Consider the following 22,199-nt stretch of genomic DNA (forward strand, 5'->3'; position numbering starts at 1 on the left):
TTAAACACTAAACTGAAAGATATTCTGATGAGTTTACTATTAAATGATAACAGATGGGTCTGCCCTAAGCTTTAGGCAGCAGGAACAATGCCCAATTTTAAATACAAATTAGTTATTGAGAATATTTATGGACACCAAATTCCTTGGGCACATGGACCAGCCCTGTGAAATTACAACACAAATTAATTGCTTACCTTTCAACTACTAGAGACACATGGATACATTGCCTCATCTGTGCAGGAGAACTTCCAGTGCAATTCAGCACTGGACGCAACCTCCCTTCACAGCATTGCAGAGTACCTAGCTATTCCTCCTGAGCAGCACTGCTTCCTGGCAGCAGGATGGCAAATGGAAATAAGCTGAGGAGAGATGGATGGGGGATCCACCACTGTGCCTAGACAAGTGTTTTCATTGACTAAATTTTTACGAATATTTTGATCTTAGAATAGTAGTGGCTTCCCTGATAACAATAGGTTTGGATCTATGAGGTGTTCTGTTATGCACTAGCAAGTGAAAAATGGCACCAAACTCAATTTTAGAATAACTATCTGCTTCTCTTCCAAGGCACAAGGTGAATGCTACCTCTGGAAGAAAAACTAGAAAGTCTCATCTGAAGGAGGAAGGAAGAAAAAGAAAAAAACAACAAGAAAATACAAAAGAGTGGCTGTAAAAGTCACAGTGTAACAAAACAGCTCCTCATGAATATATTTTTCATTGAAACGTAATATCAGAAAACTGTGCAGAGTCATGTACTTTTTGCACACAACATTGTATCAAATTAAAATTTGTTATAACCATCATGTACATTAGGCTGGCGATAACAGAAACGTAACTCAATATCTGGCATAAGGAAAGAGTGAGCAACCTGAATATCCATCCAGTCATGTTAAAACCAAGCTGTGACACTACTGTTGGAAAACACTAAAGCAAGCAGTGAGGTGTTGTGATCCTTCTCGAGTAAATATCTGACTGTATCAAACAGCAAATCTCAAAGGAAGTCTCTGTGATGAGGTAATATTATTGCTCATTCATAGTGCCTTGAATTTACTGTACTTAAAATAGACACTTGTACCAAAGGCCTTTTTATTATCTGAAGGGGGGAGAAAAAGAAATCACATATACTCCAGTCCTTTTTCTTTCTGCTAGCAAAGGGAGGCAATTCGATCCAACGTGGGCTGAAACCTGAGTAGGTCACTGTACACCATGATAAAATTCCCTAACCCCTGAGCCAAATTTCCCCGAGGGGGCCCTCCTACTTCTACTTTACTTTCCAAGCTGACTTTTCCATTCCGTCTCTCCTCTTTTCCTCCCCTTCATCTCTTTCATTTCCCCTACCTTAAAGCCTTGATATCTGATCTGCTGCTGATACTCAGGTTACAGTTTTTACAGCTTAGGCTGTCTATTGCTGTATACATTCCTTTCTTTCTGCTCTGCTGTGATTACTTACCAGAGCTTATTTTACACTGGTCCAGATGAAAGCAGTTCAGATGAAGGGAAACAGTCAGCCTGTTTGAACATTACAGATACAAACTTACACAAGGGCACATTGTGCTCTCTCTGTCATTTCACTGCAAACATTTTGCACACTGTAACCAATTTGTTACATTATTGTATTCGCCGAGTTTATTACGAACAACTAGACGTCTTAATTCATCAGTAAAGAAAAAGGGTAAATGATTGCCACAGGATTTTAACTTTCTCACCCAGTCAAAAATTCAAACTACTTCTTTTTCTTCCCCCCTCTTTTTCCCTTCTTAGATGACAGCAGTCAACTGTCTCCCTAAAAATGCATAGCATATATAGCATAGTTTATGCTGAAAGGTGGGCTGTGGAAGGTTCTGCCATCAGCGGTCTCACCCTCAACCAGAAATTACATGGGTTCAAAATGTCCTTTCTACACACACTGAGTTTTTAAGTCAGCTCAAATTTTGAGGTTCCTAACGTTAAGCAGTTAGCCATGATTTAAAAAGACAAACCCTCTACATGAAGGTTAATGCCAGTGCTTAATACCAAAGCATTAGTTTAAAATTGTGTAATTTTTCTCCTTCACACAATGTTGTTTTTGTTTCTTCCTCACCCTTTCAGACAAACATCTGTTATACTGTAGAAGAACAACTATCTCCCAAACCGCTGAGTGTGCCTGCAGCCAAAGTAAACAAAACAAACCCAGAGGATCCAGCACAGTCAGCCTTTATATCCAGCCAGGATAACATTTCACATGTTTTGATTAAAATTAGCTAATTTGTAATTCTAGAACCTATGAAACTTAAAAGCTGCAATCCATATAGATGGCATTAGGCGATGCTCTGAGGGGCCAATGCCCTGCACTACAGACCTCTGCAGTCCTCAAAACTATGTGGGATTACAATGAGCAATGACTCTCCGCTGGCTGCACAGAGCCCTCTCCGAAAATAGGATGTGTCACATATCTCACAAAGAAAGATCCTGCTCCTTTGGACTCGAAGCTACTACAGTTTGTTTCCAAAGGGATGCACCAACACATTATTTTGTTTGTGCCCCTAATACCACTCTCACCCACATCTACACTTGAAGTGCACACAGAACCGTGTACAGGCTCGTTACACGGGCAGCAAGAACAAGAATGCCTGCCTTGGGCAGGAAAGGGCACCTAATCCAAATTAGTGGTGTGCAAAAGAAGGGAGAGAGGAGGGGACGGCACATTCCCGTTTAAATCTATATGGGGAGATCAATCAGAAAGCAAAGATATTTTCACTAGGCATCCTGCATATTTATACACTCGCCTATATAGTGTACATACTATGTGAACGAGTGACATTTTCCAGGCTGTCTTCCACTTACGATCAGCCTTTTAATAAATGACATATTCAAATTAAATCTCAGCAGCTTTATCTCGTAGCCAGACTAGGCTGTTTTAGTCACTTTATCTGCGAATTTAACAGATTTAATAAGTTCAGCCGAAGTCTAGCAATACATTGTTAACAACTTTGGGGAATTAGAGACATCAAACAAACATGGAAAACAGGCTTAAAAAATAGGACCGGTCCAGCCCGCAAGAGCGACCTAACGATAAAAGAAGTTCCAAAATAGCGGTTTTGTGCCATCCCAACATCTGGAGCGGCCGCCAGAGCGCAGCTGGAGCGGCAGCGGTTCCTATGGGGCAGGACAGCCCTCCGCGCGGTCAATACACCTCCAGCAACAGCAGCCCTCGGACAAGGCACCTTCCAGGGACCCCTGTGCGCTGCCGGGAGCCGCCGGTGCAGCACAGGAGGAGGCGAGGGGAGGGAGAGAAAAGGGGTCTCCGCGCTCAAGTGCGAGACTGATGCACGGCTCACACCACAGCGTTTCACTTTGACAATTTAATTACACAGTTGCAGCTGGCTACTGAAAAAAGGACAGAAATACAGCGTTTAAAAGAGATCCCTTTCTTTCCTAACTTTAAGGGCTTCCCAGCTACCTGAGGGGGTGGTTACAGAAAAAAAAAAATTTAAAAAAATAAAATAGGCTCTTCGTTGGCACCCGAGGAGCTTAAAAGCCCAACGAGAGAGTTATTTTTAAAAAAATAAATAAAGCTGGTCAATGAACAGGATTTCCAGCCTGTGAATTCGTCTCTGTTTGCAGCCCAGGAGGCGGAGTTGAGACACATTCAGTGCATCCTACAAAAAAAAAAAAAATGACAAGAGATCCTTTCTTATTTCATCTCCAGGCTCGGAGGCGGGGGGTGCGGGGGGGACCCCGCTGCCGTCCCCATCACAGGCACCCACCTTCATCTCCTCGTTGATCTCCCGCTTCACCGGGTGAGCCGGCTTCCTGCTCCTTTTATTTTCGGGAGGTCTCCCTTCTTTCTCCATTTCTGCCATTTTTTGCGCCTACTTGGTGGTGGTGGTGGTGGAGATGAAATGGCTGCTGGTGCTCTGGGGGGGCCGGGAGGGGCGCGGGGGGCGGCGGCGGCTCTCAGCGGTGGCGGGCGGCGCCGCGGAGGGCCCGGGGGGAGCGCGGCGGCGGCGGCGGGCGGGCGGGGGGCGCGGGCGGCGCGGGGCGCGGGTGCCCCGGCCAGTCAGCCATCTTCTGCCTCGCCGCCGGCCCGCATGGGAGCGGCGGGGCGGGCGGGCGGGAGGCAGCGCGGAGCGAGCCGGCCCCGCGCCTGCTGTGGCGCTGCTGGCGGGCTGCCGCCGAGGGGGCGGCCGAGGGAAGGGGGAGGCCGGCCCCGGACCGCCGGCGGGCGGGGCTTGCCGGCACCGAATGGGCCGCCGCTGCCCGCCATGGGAGCCGGGGAGGGGGCGGCGCCGAGCGCCGGGCGGAGCGGAGCGCGGCGGGAGGAGGGGGCGGTGCGCGCCCGCCCCCGGCCCGGCATGGGGATGGGGATGGGGATGAGGATGGGGATGGGGAGGGGGCCCGGTGCCCCCACGAGCAGCCGAGGGGTCCGCCCGGCCTGTGCCCCTCTGCCCGGCGGACCCGACCCGTCCGATCGCTGCCGTCCCGTCCGGTCCCGTCCCGTCCCCGCCGCTCTCAGCCGAGGCTCTTCCCTCATCGCTCCTGTTTTTCCCTTTATCTGCGGCGGGGAGGTGCGGATGAATGGTTCGGTGGGACGCGCTTCGGCGAGGAGGTGCCGGATTACAGCACACACTGTGGGCGATACATTGATTATTCCACGGCTCTGCTTTCCCGCTTTCCCTGGCGGCCCCTGATTACCCGGTACACACATTACGGCACGGGGGTGCCCGTTTCTCCCATAGTCAAAATTGCAATCGTACGACGGGGTTTCAAATCACGACTGCGGTGCACCTTAAAATGATACGGTTTTTTGTAAAAACACCTAAACCCACAGTAAAAAGATAAAATGCGTTCCGTGTGGGCATGAGCAGGCTCCCCATAAAAATCTCTGTTTAGCCTGTCTAAGACAAGCTCGGTTTACGTGCAACAATGCCTAATTTACATTCTCTGTTTCCGAAGCTTTAAATCACTGGCACTTTTTCACATGGAAAGTTGAGCACAACTTTGCTGGTTTCGTTACTAAAATGAGCCTTCCCTGCCTGCCTGTCAGAGCCATTGCAGACACGGGGCACATTTCCCCCGTGACTTCGAGAATAAGAAGAAACGGGGATTTTGCACGGTCTCGGGTGTCAGAGCCATCGAGTATCAAAAGACGAGATAGCGACCGGACTGACCCTGAAAAATCCTAGAGCACATCCGCAGTGGTAAGGTCACTGCCAGGCGAAGGTGCTGCCGCTCCTCGCGGTGCCTGAAAGAATCAGGCAGATGTTGAGAAAAACCCAGCCCTGATCGCTTGTTTTTCGCAGAGCAGGACCTCGCAGAGACCCTGGAGAAAGCTCTGCTGACAACAGAGGCTTGTGCTGTGGGTTCAGTCCGTTCCCTGACCCTCCAAGCAGCAAACACGAGAAGAAACCAAGGTGGTTTTTTTTTTTTCTTGCTTGTAGTATTTTAAAATACAGTGATTTCTCAAACTTGTGGAAACTAACTTGCGACTACAGGTAACCTTCAAAGGACGGGGCTTAGAAGGGAGGTTTCCCTCCTCCTGTGCCCCACCCACCACCACCAGCAACCTGTTTTGCTTAGCGTATTCTATTACAAACAAATCAGTACAGTTGAGCTCTCATTAAGTGCAGGAGATATTCCCAGAATCTCAGTGTATTCTTTCACACAATAAGAATAAGACAGCACAAGGGGAAGTTGCTTTTAAACACAATCTCACATGGCTCTTTGAAACCTTTGGCTGGAAAGAGCCAGCCAACCTCAGGTGACTATTCTGCTTTGAACAGCCGCCACCTTGCTGATACATTAAGGCACTCTAATGAAAAAGACAAAACTAGTTCTTGTGTTAGACATATGGCTAGTTTCTCTGTAGAGTCGATGGAAGAGTTTTAAGGAAAACCTTAAAACTTCTGCCAAACAGAGTATTGCCTCAAATGGTTCTTGTTCAGTGAAACATCAGAGGACTACTACTCAACACTTACTATGTGTATTGTAATAAAGCACTGGCACTGTTTCATTAAGCACAGCATAAATTTAACAAGTTTGAGTTGACAATCTGACAAAAAGATTAATCTCAAACTCCCAGCGTAAACAGAACTTCCTTTAATGTTGGAAGATATTTTGGAGAAGGTATTTGCAAGCTTAGGTGATGTGAATTGACTACAGCAGGTTACAGTGAGTAGACCAGAATGAATTTTCTTCAGGATCGAGTCTGTCATTCCGGTTTTCCTGACTAGCATCTGAAGGTTTGGCTGCAAATTGAAGCACTTCCCACCCCTCTTGCTACCAGTTCTGAATGCTGATTCTCACTTCTTGATCACCAAAAGTAATGGCATTCAGCTGGGGTTCTTCACAGTATTTTTCAGAATGCTTTTGAATGAAGATGTGAACTTATTTCTTCTGACAGTAGGCTCATTTTCTCAGCTACTTCTGGTAAGCTCTTTAAAAAGAACCTCCAGTCCCCCAGTACCTTGTCAACCACCAGATGAAAGCCACAGTCTTAAAACATACCCTGTTTTTCTCCATATTTAATGTAGGACTGGGACAGACACAAAAGTTCTACCTCTCTGTGTCCCAATAATAATATCTCCATCTGACAGCAGGTTATTTCTGCAACTGTCACGATTCCTACTTTTCTAGAGCTCTTATTACCTTTATATATTGCATATTATTACACTGCATATTCTTGGGAAGTTGTTCTTCTAGTGACAGCATATGGAGGACCATCAACTGTCAACACAGAAGTTCATGCATTTAGAGTGCTCAGACGTTATCTGACACACATCGGAGGTACCGAAATAAGTTTTGGAAACCATCTAATTATTCCACTTGTTACTAAGGAGGAGGTAGTGACTACCAAAAAGGAACACTTTCAGGTTTTACTGGTAACTTGTGAATTCATAAGGGGAGGCAGAATATCAGAATCTGTGGAAGCCACGCATTTGTCAGCCATACAATGGCATTGATCTGAACATCTCCGAAAAGTTACGAGAAAATAAATCTGCTATTTACATTACAGGCACCCTAACATCAAACACATTTACTGAACTGTGGCAACAGCACATATTTTTTGTATAAAACCCTGTATTTTCAGTAAAGAATCCTGGTTCTGTAGTTCTCAATATGGATTCTGCAAACATCTTAAACAGGTGAGTAAAGGTGACTGATTGGATCAATAGAACTGCTTAGATTTATTCTATGAGACAGAGATACCGGAGTATGTGGTATCAGTAAGCAGTTTGCAGCCAAAGATGAAACCCTGATCCTGTGGGAATCTGTGAAGATTTTACTCCTGAGTTTAATGAGACAAAACTCCTTGTGCAATTTCCAAGGCGATTTAAAGACAATCTATTAGAGTGTGTGCTCTAACTACAATGCAGCAGAGAAAGTCTCTTGCTGTCATGATGGTTCAAGGGTTTGAAGCTGGTTGGTTTTTTGGTCACTTTTAAAATTGGGAAGAAACTATAGGATTTCATCTCTAAGCCATGGCAAGAACCTGAGCTTTTCCTTCCATTGCCCAAGCACATGCTCTACACCCAAGGCTCTATGTTTTACCAAGCTCCATATTTTTGTTCTATCACAGATTTGTCTCCAGCTCTGAATTTGCACTTGGGTTTTTGCAAGCACAGTAATTTGGACTTCTGAAAAATAAGTATCCTTCATAAAATCACATGCACAAATGAGTTGCCTGAAATAAGTCACCCCAGGTTTAATTTATATTCTGTTGTTCATAGTCCTATTTATTAGTGTTTAAATATTTTAGAAGGGGACCTACCCACATACCAGAGCTGCTTTTTTAGGTAACACAAAAGAAACACTTTCCTCCAAGTTCTTAATTTTGGCCTTTATTAATACAGAAGTCTCTTTAAAATTATTAACGAGCTATTTCTTTTCGGTTTTCTTGCTGCTGGGGAGGACGAGATAAACAAGCAGGCCTGATTTTTCCAGCTGCTAAATATGTAAGCAGCACGACGGCTTCAAAGCGAAAGGTTTTAGAAGGCAACAGCAACAAGAGAACGGCGCTCTGGGGACACTCTGGGAACAACGTGCCGGTTTTCAGAGGCAAAACCGGGACAAGCGGGGCCATCCCCGGGGCCGCGGGGAAGGAGGAGTGAAGCGGGAGAAGGGGCCGCGGCCCCGCCGCCCCCGGCCCCAGGAGCGGCATCCCATCCCCGGCCGGCGGCTGCGGCGAGAGCTCCCCCTCCTGTCCCGCTCCTTCCCAGCACGGTGGGAAACGCATCATGGAGCCTCGGACACCGAAACGTGTTTAGGCACCGGCCTGCGTGCGATTATGCACGTATAAACCCACACGTCCACCCACACGGGGAAAGCTGAAGGTAAAAAGGGAGGCCGTTGTCTCTTTTATTTTCCCAAGTAACAGCCCCAGACGTCGCAGGCCAAAGTAAAGGTGAGGCTCGTAACTGGGTTCTCTTAATATTGCTGATAATTTACCGTGCTCTTCTCTGCTTGCCAAGGTGTTGTCAGCTCTCCATCAGGTTGCTTGGTAATGCCAGTCACCGTGGAAAACATATGTCTATGCAGTCTTTCACCTGTATCCGAGGGGAAGCCATAATAAACAGCAATTTAAATTCAGGTATTTGGTTTGCTGAAGTGTTTAATTAAACAAAGAAATTCATTATGTGAGTTCACAGAAAAGTTCCATTACGTTGATTTATTTTTTTTTTTCATTTGACTTGAAGTGGAAATGTTCCTCTGACTTTCTGTGTGGCACGCTAAGATGATAGATTATTTATGCCATCAGAAGCAAATAAATGCAGTGAATAATTAAAATATTGGCTCCCAATATTTTTTTAATAAGTAGACAGCAATTTTCATACACATGGAAAACATATATATGAGCTTCTCTCTTGCTTCAGTTCCACCCAAACCCCACTTCCACTTCAGTGATGTTTTTTCACCCATACCTTGGAGAAGGGGTACATTCCACTCGTTCCTGAGCTTGGATGAACGCCCACAGCATTACTCGCACACAGTAGCGTCTGTAGATTCCTTTCTGCTCTGGATACTAATCTCAATCCAGAGTTTCCTTCGACGATTAGAGGCTGTTCTGCAAAATGTCAAGAGGTAGCTTTTCCAAAGCAGACTCAGTATGGCAGCTGAAATGGGAGTAGTGGCGGTTTTCCAAATACAAAGGTCTGGAAATGTTTGGAGATATTTTAATATTGGTGAATACTTCTTCCTCTTTTTTTTTTTTTTTTTTTTTTTTTTTTTTTTTTTTTTTTGCTGCTGCTTTAGGGTATCAATGTCAAATCTGTACTAATTAATGGCAAGACAGTGCCTTAACACTGTTCATGCTTTTTGAAACTTCTGACAAAAAAGGAGAAACTTTATTTAACTTACTAAATTATTAATAACATTTGCTCTTTTGGCCTGAATGCTCACATGATTTGATAAACAGAAGGAAAAGTTAACTTGTTTCTATGATTCTTTGTTAAATACCTCCAAGTCTCCTGTTAAAAAGCTTTTTTGTTTCTTGTTTTTCTCATGTTCCTTACAACAAAAGTAAGCAAGAATAAGTCTTTAGCATGAGACAACACCGATGCTATTAAAAATCAATCAATATTAAACCTTTCTAAAAGGTAGCAATGCATTAAAAAACAAATTAGTAAAAATATGTCCTGGACAACAGTATTGACTTTGGGGAAAAATCTTTATCATGTGTCTACTGCTACACTCTGTCTATCCACTTTGGTTACTCAGTGATGCTTCTGTGATGCTTTCATATTGAATACAATGCCAAAAATCAGGTAAAGAAAAATAAAGGACCTATGGACGACCAAAAAACTTAGACACATTATACCAGACTTGAACTTGGCTGTGACAAACAATGGGTTTGCAGCTTCATTACAGCTAAGGTCTGTACCTCAGAATGAAATGAATCTTTTTAAAAGAGATTTTGCGAATCTTTTGAAGTTTCATTTGGTCCAAAATGGTGCTCTACTTGCTCTGTCACACAGGTTGGTAAGAGCATATACTAAGCCCTACTTTCTTGAGGGTTTCCACTCTGGTTGGGGCTGACACCCAAAATGCTGATCTCAAAAGGCTGCTTTGGAAAAGGTCTGAAGTACTGAGGGACCCTCCTAACTCTGTGTGTGCTGCGCCCATTTCCTACACACATCAAAAGCAGGGAACTGTCAAAGTTGGAAGCAAAACCAGTGAGAGGTGGACACTTGTGCTCTCTGGAACAGTCCTAAGCTGTAAACCTCCCTCTGAGGTGAACTGAGAATGTTTATAGCCAAGGCATATACATTTATTCACCTACCATTTCTTGACAATGACTGTTTCCTCTGCTTCCGATTATTTTACTTCTCCATACAGAAGGCAGGAGAGAGTCTTCTTGTATTTAGTTTAATAAATAGGCAAGTCTGCCAGATACTACAATGGCAGGAGAAGAGGGGGAGTGATTGTGTGGGATTAGGATACAGCAGAAAGTTCTCCCTTCTTTTTAACTTTACTCTTTTTTTAAAATAGATTAGTTTTATTGATTCCTGAAAATACTGATACAGTGCTCTACATCAAGTTCTTCCTAAAAAGTATCCCTCCTCTTTTTGTCTTTCTGTGTAGAATAAAAGAAATTTTTACAACAATGATAGTGGTTTATACATTTTCTTATAATCCTGTATTTCCCCTGTTGCATGGTATAGTATGTCAGTTTAAGTAACATCTGTCAAGGGATGGAAAGCAATTGCAGGTTCTTTTCATTCATAAAGTCATTCTGGAGTTTCTTCATCCTTAATTTTCTTGTCATGCTTTCAAAAACATTACATCATTTTGTCCAAATTACCCCCTGCATTGCATATACAAGATCCAGTGGGTTATTAATTTCTTTCCTGGACCCAAAGAAACATGTCAAGGTATCTATACTGATATATACTAAATGATTTAGAGTTGGCAAAAGTTGGGCTTTGACATGTCATTATTTGACAATTACTCTTCTACTGCAATGCTTGTTTTCCTGCCAGCATCTCCCCAGAATCCTACATGACATGTGATTCAATCTCTTGATCTTCTCAGTTATATTTACATTAATTTTACACATCCTAATATATAATGGCAATGCCTTCACATTGATGTGGTGAAAAGTCTGTCAAAAAATCCAAACGTATCTTGAGCATGCATAACAGAGATATATTCAGGACTAGAACCGGGCACGTATTTAGCACATCAAAGAATAGCTGGGATTGGAGGAGACCTCTGGAGAGTGTACAGTCCAACATCCCTGCTCAAAGCAGAGCAAGTTGGTTCTGTGTCCAGTCATGTCTTGAATAAATGTGAAGGCTCCATAGCATCTCTGGGCTGCCTCTTCCAGTGTTTGACCATATTCATAGTAAAAAAAAAAAACCTTTCTCTTGTGTTTATATGGAATTTACACTTCAATTTGTGCCCATGTGCCTTTTGACCTATTACTAAAAAAAGCCTGGTTCTGTCTTTTCCACTTGCCTCCCCTCATTCAGGTATTTATACACATTGATCATCTCTTCCCTGGGCCTTCTCCTTGCTAAACAATCCCAAATCTCTCAGCCTCTCAAACATCAGATGCTTCAGTCCGTTTATCATCTCCATGGCCTTCCACTGTCCTTGTTCCGGTGTGTCCATGTCTCTCTTATATTGTGGAGCTCAGATCTTGACCCAGCAGTCCAGGTGGGTCTCACCAGAGCTGAGTAGAGGGGAAGGATCACATCCATCAACCTGCCAGCCGTGCTCTTCCTGACACACTCCAGCCATCTTTGCTGCAAGGCTGCACTGCTGGCTCATGTTCAGGTTGTTGAATACCAAGGTCCCCAGGGCCTCCTCTGCAAAGCTGCTTTTTAGCTGCTTCCACAGCTTTGTTACTACAAACATTGTTCTGATCTGCATGCAGGATTTCACATTTCTTTGCTGAAATTCATGAGATTCTTGTCAGCCTTTTCTCCTGCATCTTATTAAATTTGTTTTGATTTATGATCTTTTAGGTAATTAGTAATACTATTAGCTGGAAATGTTTTGTTTTCATGAACTGTGTGGCTTTTCCTAATTAAATCATGCATGTAACATTAATGATAATAATCTATGTCTCTTACCATAAGTAGATTTTGCTCAAAGGCAGTTCTGAGAATCCTTCTCTACACAGGCAGGATCTTTTGCCTTAAAACATGATCAGTGCTTGTATCCTTCTCCCTCCAAGATTCTTGAAGTGAAGTATGGTTATTGATTTCTCTTCACAGTGCTACTGGTTAAAGCAGAATTGACATGTTCTCACCACTCATTTTCAGAGTGGTGTAGATGGGACACAGTCACATACAACTTCCATCCCACTCAGATGGCTCAGCAAAGACTTGCCATGAGACTTCAGCTTTGGACAACTTCTGGGAGTAGAGGGTCATGAACACCATGCTTATTTTCATGAAATCTTGCTCACACACAGAAAACCCTGCCATGCTGGCATTTATTCTGAATATTACTAGAGATTCCCAGGTGCACCACCATTCCTGCAGGCTCAGACAGCAGGGGCTTGCAAAGCCAAGGCTCTGTATAATTTCTTCCTCTTGACCCTCAGGACAACATGAGAAGCTGCCTGCTGCACACTGTGTGTCACAGCTGGTGTCTCTTGAGCCCTGGCGAGAGGAGCTGTAAAGTGAGGTTCTGGCTTTGCTCAAATTGCCAACACTTAAACCAGGTCCAAGGCCAACTTGCCACCCACATGATTAGTTGGGATCTTCTTGTCTATTGTTAACTAATATTACAACTACCGGTTAGTATTATAGCTATTTCACAGATGAAAAATCATCAGGAGAGAGATAAAGTGACAAAACACATGTACTGGAAGAGACTCATGGCCTCAACTAGAACTCAGCTCTTATGTCTTGTTAGACAGTCCTGTCACCATTAGAACATGTAAGCTAAGCTTCTTGGAAAAAAATGAAATGTGAGCCTCCCTTTGAACCAGCTTGACTTTGAGCTCCCTCATGAAACACCAACAACCTTTGAAAGAACACGGGGATGGCATCATTGACAGATTTTGCCTCAGCTGGCTGCAAATAAAGTTATTTGAAATAACTGCCAAAGCCGTAATTTATCAGACTTTTTCACAGATTCCACAAAAGCAAGGAAATTCAAAGTTGAAAGGCTTTCTCCAGGCAGCACATGCCAGGCATTTGTGCATGAATTGCAGGAGGGGAAACGATATGTTTCTTTTAGAGCTGTTGTTGCCATCACGGAAAGCGAACAAGCATCTGTGCTTTGGAAATCAGTGGATGGAAGGTGTTCTGTGAAAGGCAGCATGTGGGAAAGCAGCTTAAAATGGTGAGAGTGTACAAAAGTAGCAGGAGTTCTGAATGCCACCAGGGAGAAGAAGTGGAACAAGGCTGACACATGGAAAGGTGGCGAGAAAGCAAAAAGAAATGCAAAGAGGAGTACACTGAAGGGAAAAAACCCACCCACTCTTGGCTAGAGAATAGGTCTGAAAAAGTTCCAAGAGAGGAACAGCGAAAGAGAAAAAATTATAGGGTAGATGGAAAGTGTATCTATTAGATGATTGTGCAGGTGAAAATGTAAGTTGAAATTTTGGTGTTTTACTGTGGAAACAGATACAAAGCTGAAAATCAGATGTTCCAGCAGGACTCCTGATATAGCAAATCTGTACATTTATAGTAGGTGAAACCTGTAGGATGATTCTCCTCTGTAGCAGTTGCCACAGATTCTGAAAAAAAAGGGGAAGATTCACATTTAGTAATATTTAATTAAAGAGTACTACTTACCTTAAATCACCATAAGTAAGGGTTGCACTGCCAGTCCTAAGGCTCTTAATTTCACTCCAGGGCTGACGATTTCCTGTGTCACTACACTGTGAAGCTGAATCCAGAGTAACAATTTAATACTTGAGTGCCCAGAGTCAGGCAGATGCTTTGCATGAAAGTGTTCTCTTGTGCTTGTGGAGTGCCTGCAGCTCCCCCGGAGAGCTGGTGGGTGCTAAGCACCTCTGAAAATCAGGTCACTGTCACTCAAGAGCTCAGAAAGCAACTGAGGTGCCAAAGTTTAAGACTAAACTTACAAGAAAGTGACATCATTGCAGAAGACACTGCCTCTGAAGGACTGCTGTGCTTTCGGTCATTTGAATTTCAGTATGTGATAGGCATGCATTTGTAAATTTGATCTCTTTATGGCTTGTAACACCCTCCAGAAATCGGGATAAAAGAAAGAGGGCATTAGAGAGGAAAGAAGGAAGATGAGGGGAATTAATAAAACAGAAATGGATGGACATGTTGTTCAAGATCATTTTAGGCTAGTTTGGGCTTGCCTCATTGCTTCTGAATGCAGATAGGAAACTTTAAATAAATGAAATGAAGTGGGGTTCTTCCACATAACACATAAAAAAGCTGTGGAACACAATGTCCACAGGATGTTCAGAGGGAAAAAGGTCCAAACAGCTTCAAAGAAGAACTTGGAAAAGCCAGATTTGGAAGATCTGAGAAATGGCTCCATTTTCATTTATTAAACATGATAGACTTGACAGAGCATCTGGCTCAAGAAGTCTCCAAAGTGCAGTCAGGTGGGAGCTGGGTGGACATACCACAGAGCTTATTTCTCCATATTTGTGTCATTTCTCATTCTATTGCCTTAATAATTTCATTCTGGCTCTTATGGGAGACAGGCTGTACTACTTTAAACGTTCCTTCCATCTGACTCAATGCTCTCACATTCTATTTTGCATTAGTAGCTTTTTTCCCTTCTATAGGTTATCTAACCATGCTGGCCTAAGTCAATTGTTCTTCCTCTTGTCCTTCTGCAGCAGTACCTATGATTGCTGTGATGTCCAAATATGAACTATTTTAGAGTGTGTACTGAAGAGGCAGGCGGGAATTTTAATTACAGGGATTAAAAGGAGAACAAATACAAGTGAGTCAAGTGCTAGGTAAATATAAATGCATCACCCCTTGTACCCTGAGAGTCGTCACTCTTTGTCACAAACAGATTGACATCAGGATAAATTCAAAAACAGAGGGAATAGTACTGGAAAATACCTATTTTTAACAGAAGTGTTTACCTAGACTGGGGTAAAGTGTATAGGTAGCACAGTATATTATAGACGGATACCTTTTTACTTTCCTCAAAGCCATTTAGTCAGTGCTACTTAAAATACTTTATTTTGTTCAGACACAGAATTACAAGGATGGATTCAAATGGTTTTAACTTGAGTTTTCCAACTCAAATTGAAAAAACATTTTCTGTATCATCCATGTTCACTTTCATATACTGAGCTTGGTTCCCAGGCTGGCATTACTCTCCACCTGGTAGCAAGACAGTGAGTGGGCAGAGAGGTAGAAGAGTTCCTCACAAAACTGTTTCCTCCAGTGCTCTGGGCTTTAAAGTTGATCAGTAAACAGTCAGCCAGTGCTGAGTCTCTGGTGCTCGTGTGTGTGCTGTGTGTGCTATGTGTGCTCGTGCTATGCAGCTCTGCTCAGGGAGTGGGTAGTGGCTTTCTTGGGAACTGGATCTTTCAGGCACATTTCAAAGGGGACTCATAAATAGAAAGGTACAGAAACCCAGGTGGAGGTAAAAAAGACACCAGTGGTTTCTACAGAGTTTACTTCAGAGGAAATGTGCAGCCAGCCTTAGCTTCCAGTCTAAGTAGTAAAAAGAGAAAGAAAGGTGTGTCAAAACCCAGGATCACCAGCAGAAAAAAAAAAATTAGAATCGTATCTATGTTTTGATTATGCATGTGAAGAGCAAGCAGCAAAATATAAGTAACACTTCGTAAATTACATATATTTAATCCCTGAGAAGTAAGCATTTTAACTGAGAAATGTTTCCATTTATTTATCCAAATCCACATAAAATGTGCATCTTGAGTACGTCTGCCAGTTTCCTGGCCATACTGTGACTATAACCCCTGGTTTCTATCACTACCTGATAACTATTTCATTATTTAGGTAGAGTTTTTCAAACCATTTTTCACCCAACATTAAAAAATCTCTTTTTTTTTTCTCCAGGACCCTCCCAAATCACATAATCTTCTCTGATTTTAAGGGATACTGAGATGGAATTAATTGAAAAAAAAAAATCCATAGAAAATCTAGCAATTTGTGGCGTGGGGAATTTAATAGAGGGTACATGGGTAAGCCTTTGTTCAGCATGGCTGTCACTTCCTCTTTGCTGCATTTCACTCTTGTCCAAACCGTGAATTCCTCAGGCAGGGGACCATCTCCTTTGTTCTGGTTTTGAAATGTGTCTGGTTGGAGTTTTCTACTGCTACTGATCTTCAATTAAATACAAATAATAAATAGTTAATGGTTTGCTGTGCTGCAGAGGTGGGGCTAATCAGCTGAGACTTCATGGAGTGGTTAATGATGGATTAGGAATGGGGGAACTGATAAAGCTGAATATTTAAAGACTAATATTGTACAGGATGATGGATGTTTTGTCTGCTTTGATTGCATATGAGCAGAAACTAACAATGTGCTTATCTTCCTCCTCCTTCTATTGTAGATTACGCAGCTCCAAACATTGCTGTTCTGAGTCTCTGTCCAAATTCCCCTGAGCAGAGCACTGCCCGTCAGAGGAGATGGCCTGAGAGGCTCTTACAATGGAAATTGGGTGGGGAGGTGAACAAATGGTGACTCTACGAAAGGGGCGCGTTATCAGCAGCACACTCGTCTACTCCTGTTCATATGCAGCTTGCTGAAATGGAGGGATTTCAATTGATTTTGCTTTCTTTTGCAGCGCTGACTGATGAGCCAGTGAGGAGGCAGCTGCGTTCTGAGGGCATGTGGCACATGGGGGGGCTTGTCCCACTGCCTGTGCCGCGCTGCTGAGACCCAGCAGGATCTTTGGCTTCCCATCCGTGCCAAGAACCGACAAGACATTGTATCCCTCACCCTGGTGTGCAGAGTGGAGTTACATACACCTTCTGTCAAAGGATCCTTGTGTATCACAGCTATATTCATTTGTTTTGAAAAAAATCTTTTGCATTTGTTATCATTTATTAACCAGCAACATATCAAGGTCTGATATTGGTATCACAGTAGGTACAATTAGACTTAAAAATTAATACGTCTAAGTGTCAAATTCTGTCCAAGGGACGTGACTCCTACTGAAACCAACTGATGCTAAATGATGGTGTTTTTTTAGTGTCTAACTACAGGATCAATACAGCCTTCACCACTGTCAGTAGTTCTGTCAGCTGCTAGGAAGACAGGCAGCCTTGCAGACAAGACACAGACAAGGAGGTCAAGAGAAGTGGATTCTTTTCTCAGTTTGCCTTAGGGCTTTTGCAAAGCCTTGGACAAATCACACAACCATTCCGTTAAACCTCCTGACTTCCAAAATGGAAATGATCATAACTCTCTACTTTCCCAGGATGCCATGGAGTACATCAATTCTTGGAAGGAGGAAAAAGGGGAGGAATAGGTGTGTGTGAGAACAACTCCATGGGTGCTTTGGAAGGAACAGACATATTTTTCTTTACTTTTATTTTTGTAAACAGTCTTAGAGTGCACCTGGGATTTAACATATTAAAAAATTAAGGGACGTCTAGGAGATTTGGTCATGTAGACAGGTTATAGTTACTACAATATATTAACATTGCTAGTATCATTCTCCTATAAGACACCATTTATTTTGGACAAGGCCAGGGTAACTATGAAAAATTGAAAGTTCAAATGCTCCCAATCAAACGAGAGTGCTTTGCAATTGTTTTACTTTAGATGGCAGTCAGGAAAATATTTCCTCGTTTCATGTGCTAGAAAAGAGATCCAGAGTTGGCATTAGTAGTGGCTTTGATGTATTCTCTGGTACATTGGTCCAGAGCATGCTGATGTAAACAGAAGTGTCTCTTGACCTGTCCTCTTTGTTCTTCAACTTTGATATTGGCCCCGTCCAGTGGCTTCTTTCTCCTCCTAGGGAGGCTTTTAAAAGTCAATTGATACAGAAAAAAAAGAGTGTCAGTTTTCTTCTTTGCTTAAGACTCTAAAGAAATAGACGTCTATTGTACAGCCACTGAAGCTCTTGAAATAGTGTGGGTTTTTCTCTCCAGTCCTGTGGGGAAATGGGCAAAGAAAGAAAAAAGAAAGGCATGTGGTTTTGTCCACAACTTATGATGTGGTAAGTACATCATACTTTTGCTTCTGATGGTTTGGGGTTTTTTTTTGAGAGGAAAACTGAGAAGCTCTGTTTCAGATCCAGGCAGTACAAACAGCAATGCCTATGGGTAAGTTAGTCCATCATTGCCTATTATAGGACGCTGGCTTTTGATGCCTGTAACTGTCAAATATCAGCTAATTTGTAATGATTTTTTCCTGTGATTGGTGTGCCAGCCTGGAGCTGATTTTTAAAATAGTTCACTCAGTTTGAAAAATTAGGTTAGCAAAAAAAATACATTCTCCTTGTGTTAAAAAATATCATTGAGTTGCATGACTGAGAAACTCTCCATGCTCTAAACCTGAAATTTGGCAAAGGATTTGCCAAGGAATTGGAGGGTCCCACCCATAAACGTGTATGAAAAGAAGAGCCTATGATTAGGATGCAGGCTATGCAGACAAGAGGGTTATTGGAGGGTGAAATGAGAAGGCTGTGACAAGATTGAAAGAACAGTAGCCTGTAGGGATGGTGTGTGGGATTGAAGTAAAGAAGTAAGGAGACTAGGAGAAAGAAACTATGAACTTGGACCAGGAGTAAAAAATGAACTACTGAAGTAAGACTCTTAGGTTGCCAAGAGAAGGGAAAGGGGTGAAGGCATTGGGCTGAGATTGAGAGACAGAAAGTCCTTAGGTATTACAGTACAACCTTCTCAAAGAGTCTCTATGGTCAAGAAAAAAAAATTTTAAAAGGCTGGAAAATGACTGACAAAATATTTTCTTTATTCCTCTAGCGATTGCTGCTTTTAAAGAACATCAGCCTAGTGCTGGTGAATCCTGAGGAAGCCCTAGTGATAGTGTGCAGCGTTATGGATATCAAGGGTCTTGTTCGAGTTCAAAACCATTTGGGCTTGGAAGAATTCTACATAAAGAGTACAGAGGCATTCAGTGTTTCAGAAAAACATGAAGAACAGTAATTAAAAAAAGTTAAAGTCTCACGCATTAGGAGATGGTAGGTTTACTGCCCATAGAACCCTAATTCTCCCCAGTTTATACTTATTATTTTAAGCAGACTTTAATTGTATAATCATGTTAAGTTTTTCACAGAACACTAACCACATTAAGTGCAAGAATGGATATGGCTCAGGAAATGAATCAAGGAACTTGTCACCGGTACAGGATGAGGTGCCTTGGTAGCTCCTCTTAAGTGCATCCCTCCGGCAATTTTCATTAACTTAGGCTTTCTGCACAGAAACATGCCACTGCATTCTGTCATTTCTAAACTGTGTTTATGAGCTGAAACTCCCTATTTAGCAACAGTTTGTTCTGTGACACCAGATAACTAAACTGCTCCTTCAAAGCAAAGCTTTATTCTCTGAGACAGGCAGCACAGAAAGCAAGGATTTGACACCAGAATCTTAACTCTTAAGTTACCTTTGCAGTTCTCACAGGTTTTCTCTATTCTAGTTTTCCCCCCTCTCCATTTGGAGAAGCCACTTATGACATGCCACAGGCATGTCCAGGTGTTGTTGACTCCACAGTCAAAGTCCTTCCTTAGGACAGTACCTTTTACAGTGCTGGAGTTGTCTCAGGTGCCAAAACAACAAACATCTCGTCTTGTTACTGAAAAACAGGGAAGGGTGTTCCTTTTTAGCAGCTTCTCCCTTGCAAGTGTAAGAGTTATATTGTGCTTTCCTGGACATCTTTCTTTGTGATGGGATTGTTTTCTATTTGCATCTTCTTTTATATTATCCTTCAACGTAACTTTCTTTAATCATGTGGAATAATGCAAACAGAATAGTCACCTGTATCTTGTATTTCCAAAGATAAGAAATGTTAACACCCTCATTTTCAACATGAATGTAGTCAATAACACAGATTTCTCCTCAAAACTTTGCCTGATTTGTTGCAACAAAGCCTTGAAAATATAGAAGGAATGGATGTCAGTGATTGTAAAAACAGAACCGATCATATTCTTGCTGAAGTATCTGTGGGTGTGAGGAAGTCACTTAAACCCAATTTCTGAAGATGGGCCAGTGTTTTTCTCCTCTGTTAAGGCTATTCTCTGAATTCAGAAGTTTTGGGGGCAGGTGCCTGCAAAGAGGCATCGGTGATGGATGTGCTCAGACTCAAGGAAAGACTACATGATATACAGCAGACCACACTGTAGAACTCCAGGACCTTGAAGACTTCACTGGGGCACTCAAAATTAGCAGTCTCTTTTGATGTTCACTGTTTGGTTATAAGTACTTCCTCAGCTCAGAAGGAGGTAGTTCCTGGCCCTCTCAGCTGGCTCACAGCTACCGAGCAAGGCAGAGCATGCAGTAAATAAAGGGCTGTCCATGCCATGCCCCAGACAACCCCGGGAAGAGGCAAAAAAGAACGACCATACGCTGCAATTATAGACGTTATAGGATCATCAGGGTTGGAAAAGACCGTCAAGATCAGACCATCAGCCGTCAGTCCGAGCACCAGACGGGACTGTCGCCCCCAAACCCCCTCACCCAGCGCCAGATCCAGCTGCCTCCTGAACACCTCCACGGCTGGTGATCCCACCACCTCCCTGGGCAACCTATTCCCATGCCTGACCATCCCAACAGCCGAAAAAATGCAAGGAAATCATGACTGTGTAGCTAAAGACTACAGGCCGAACACTTTAGCTGGGACCTCACCCTGGCAGAGCACATCCCGTTCTGTGGGACACCCCCAGCCAGCCGGGAGCCCGGACCAGGCGCGGGGAGCGTTCCTCCCCCAGCAGGACCCTCCGCCACGGCTCTGGAAGGCACCAAGGGCAGGGTGGGGGAAGAAGCGGCGGCGCTTTACCCCCGCCGGCCCCGAGGGCGGAGGAGGGCGGGCAGCGTTCGGTGCCGGCGGGACTCGGGCCCGCGTCCTCACCCCCGCCTCGTCGCCCTCGCTTTACGGCGCGCCGCGTTTTGCGACGCCCAAGATGGCCGCCCCCAGGGCACAATGAGACCACTCCGGCCACCGCCACCGAGGGGGACGCGGGGCACGGGCAGGGCCGGCCGGGGCACGGCCGGGGCGTTCCTCCGGCAGCGGGACTCGTCCGCCACTACTCGGTGTGTGGGACCCCGCCGGGGCTCGTAGCGGGCGCGCGGAGCGTCCCCGGGGAGGCGGCATGTGGGGCGCCCTGGTGCGGCGCGGGGTGCGCGGCGCCGGCGGGCTCCGGTGCCTGTCCTCGGGCGGCCCGCCCTGGAGCCAGGTGGTGTCGGAGGCCGAGAAGATCGTGGGCTACCCGACGTCCTTCATGAGCCTGCGGTGCCTGCTGAGCGACGAGCTCAGCAACATCGCCATGCAGGTCCGCAAGCTGGTGGGCACCAAGCACCCGCTGCTCGACACCGCCCGGTAAGCGCTGGGGGGGCCGCCCGCAGCCCTCGGCCGCCTTGGCGGGGCTCCTGGGGAGTTCTGGGCTTCGTGCCGTGAGGGAAAGGCTGCCCCGAGGGCGGGAGGTTTCGCCTCCGCTCCGGGATCCTCGTTCCCTTGCCGCAACAGGTTTTCCCTGCGGTTAATCCGCTGTCATTCCCAAGTTGCTTCCTTGTGATGCCACGTGCGGCGCTTCCCCCGTGCGGTGCGGGGAAAAAAATATGAATCCCTTGGAAAGTGCGGCTGCCTCGCTAATAGTTATGTATTCTTTTGTAATTAAGAACTATATTGCAAAGAAAACAAGGAAAAAAGAGAGACTACTCAGTTTAAAAACTCGAAATGACGCTGCTCGGAACCGCGTGTTTTGTTCCCAAGTGTTTTGGGATATCCAGCTGGGAGATGCCAGTTTTTGTGTATTGTTGAGAATTTTAGAGTTGCTAAGCTGTTTATCCGCTTTTCATTCTTAAGGCAAACTAATGGAAGTCTTGCATTCCTGCCAATAAGCAGAAATTGGGATTGCTGAGCAGGGTTTTCTTTGACTGTAAAACAAGAACTGATTGGCAGTGAGTTTTTATAAAATAAAACTTCAGACGCTTACCAAAATGAAGGAAAAAATAAAAATGCAGTTTTCCGAAGACTTTTGGTTATGGATTTGAATGTTTTGGTTGTGGGTTTTGTTTGCTAGATCTGTGTTTGCTATAACTGCAGCTATAGTAAAATTAATAGAATCCAAGTTTAGTATGCACAGTATTTTTTAACAGGTGTAAGACAAAA

At 44.0% G+C, this 22,199-nt stretch overlaps 2 protein-coding genes and 1 long non-coding RNA gene across 6 annotated transcripts in view; 1 reads left to right on the forward strand and 2 right to left on the reverse strand.

The window, feature by feature from the left end:
* Nucleotides 1-3,904, reverse strand: part of SOBP (sine oculis binding protein homolog) — a 112,644-nt gene extending 108,740 nt beyond the window's left edge. For 2 of the 3 annotated variants that reach the window (XM_083856453.1, XM_083856452.1), the window contains exon 1: nucleotides 3,744-3,904. In XM_083856453.1, coding sequence (XP_083712579.1) covers nucleotides 3,744-3,839 — 96 coding nt within the window. In that variant the 5' untranslated portion in view covers nucleotides 3,840-3,904. Of the gene's footprint in view, nucleotides 1-1,447; nucleotides 1,507-3,743 lie in introns of those variants that run through there. The other variant, XM_083856454.1, reaches the window with a different exon arrangement.
* A 3,915-nt stretch (nucleotides 3,905-7,819) lies between these two features.
* Nucleotides 7,820-21,045, reverse strand: LOC310906853. 2 transcript variants are annotated; one of them, XR_014589492.1, is made up of 6 exons: nucleotides 20,717-21,045; nucleotides 19,479-19,667; nucleotides 13,731-13,824; nucleotides 8,898-9,128; nucleotides 8,425-8,522; nucleotides 7,820-8,007 (listed from the first exon to the last, which is right to left on the reverse strand). It is a non-coding gene; the product is annotated as an uncharacterized lncRNA (long non-coding RNA). The 2 variants fall into 2 exon arrangements; XR_014589493.1 differs by lacking the exon at nucleotides 7,820-8,007 and having other exon boundaries at nucleotides 8,182-8,522.
* Nucleotides 21,046-21,180: 135 nt separating this feature from the next.
* Nucleotides 21,181-22,199, forward strand: part of PDSS2 (decaprenyl diphosphate synthase subunit 2) — a gene marked incomplete at its 5' end in the record, with an annotated part of 113,405 nt that continues 112,386 nt past the window's right edge. The window contains one exon of the mRNA XM_083857722.1: nucleotides 21,181-21,407. Within this exon, the coding sequence (XP_083713848.1) occupies nucleotides 21,181-21,407 (227 nt within the window). The remainder of the gene's footprint in view (nucleotides 21,408-22,199) is intronic.

This window comes from Zosterops lateralis, assembly GCF_965231275.1.
Source record: "Zosterops lateralis genome assembly, chromosome: 3".
Lineage (NCBI taxonomy): Eukaryota > Metazoa > Chordata > Aves > Passeriformes > Zosteropidae > Zosterops > Zosterops lateralis.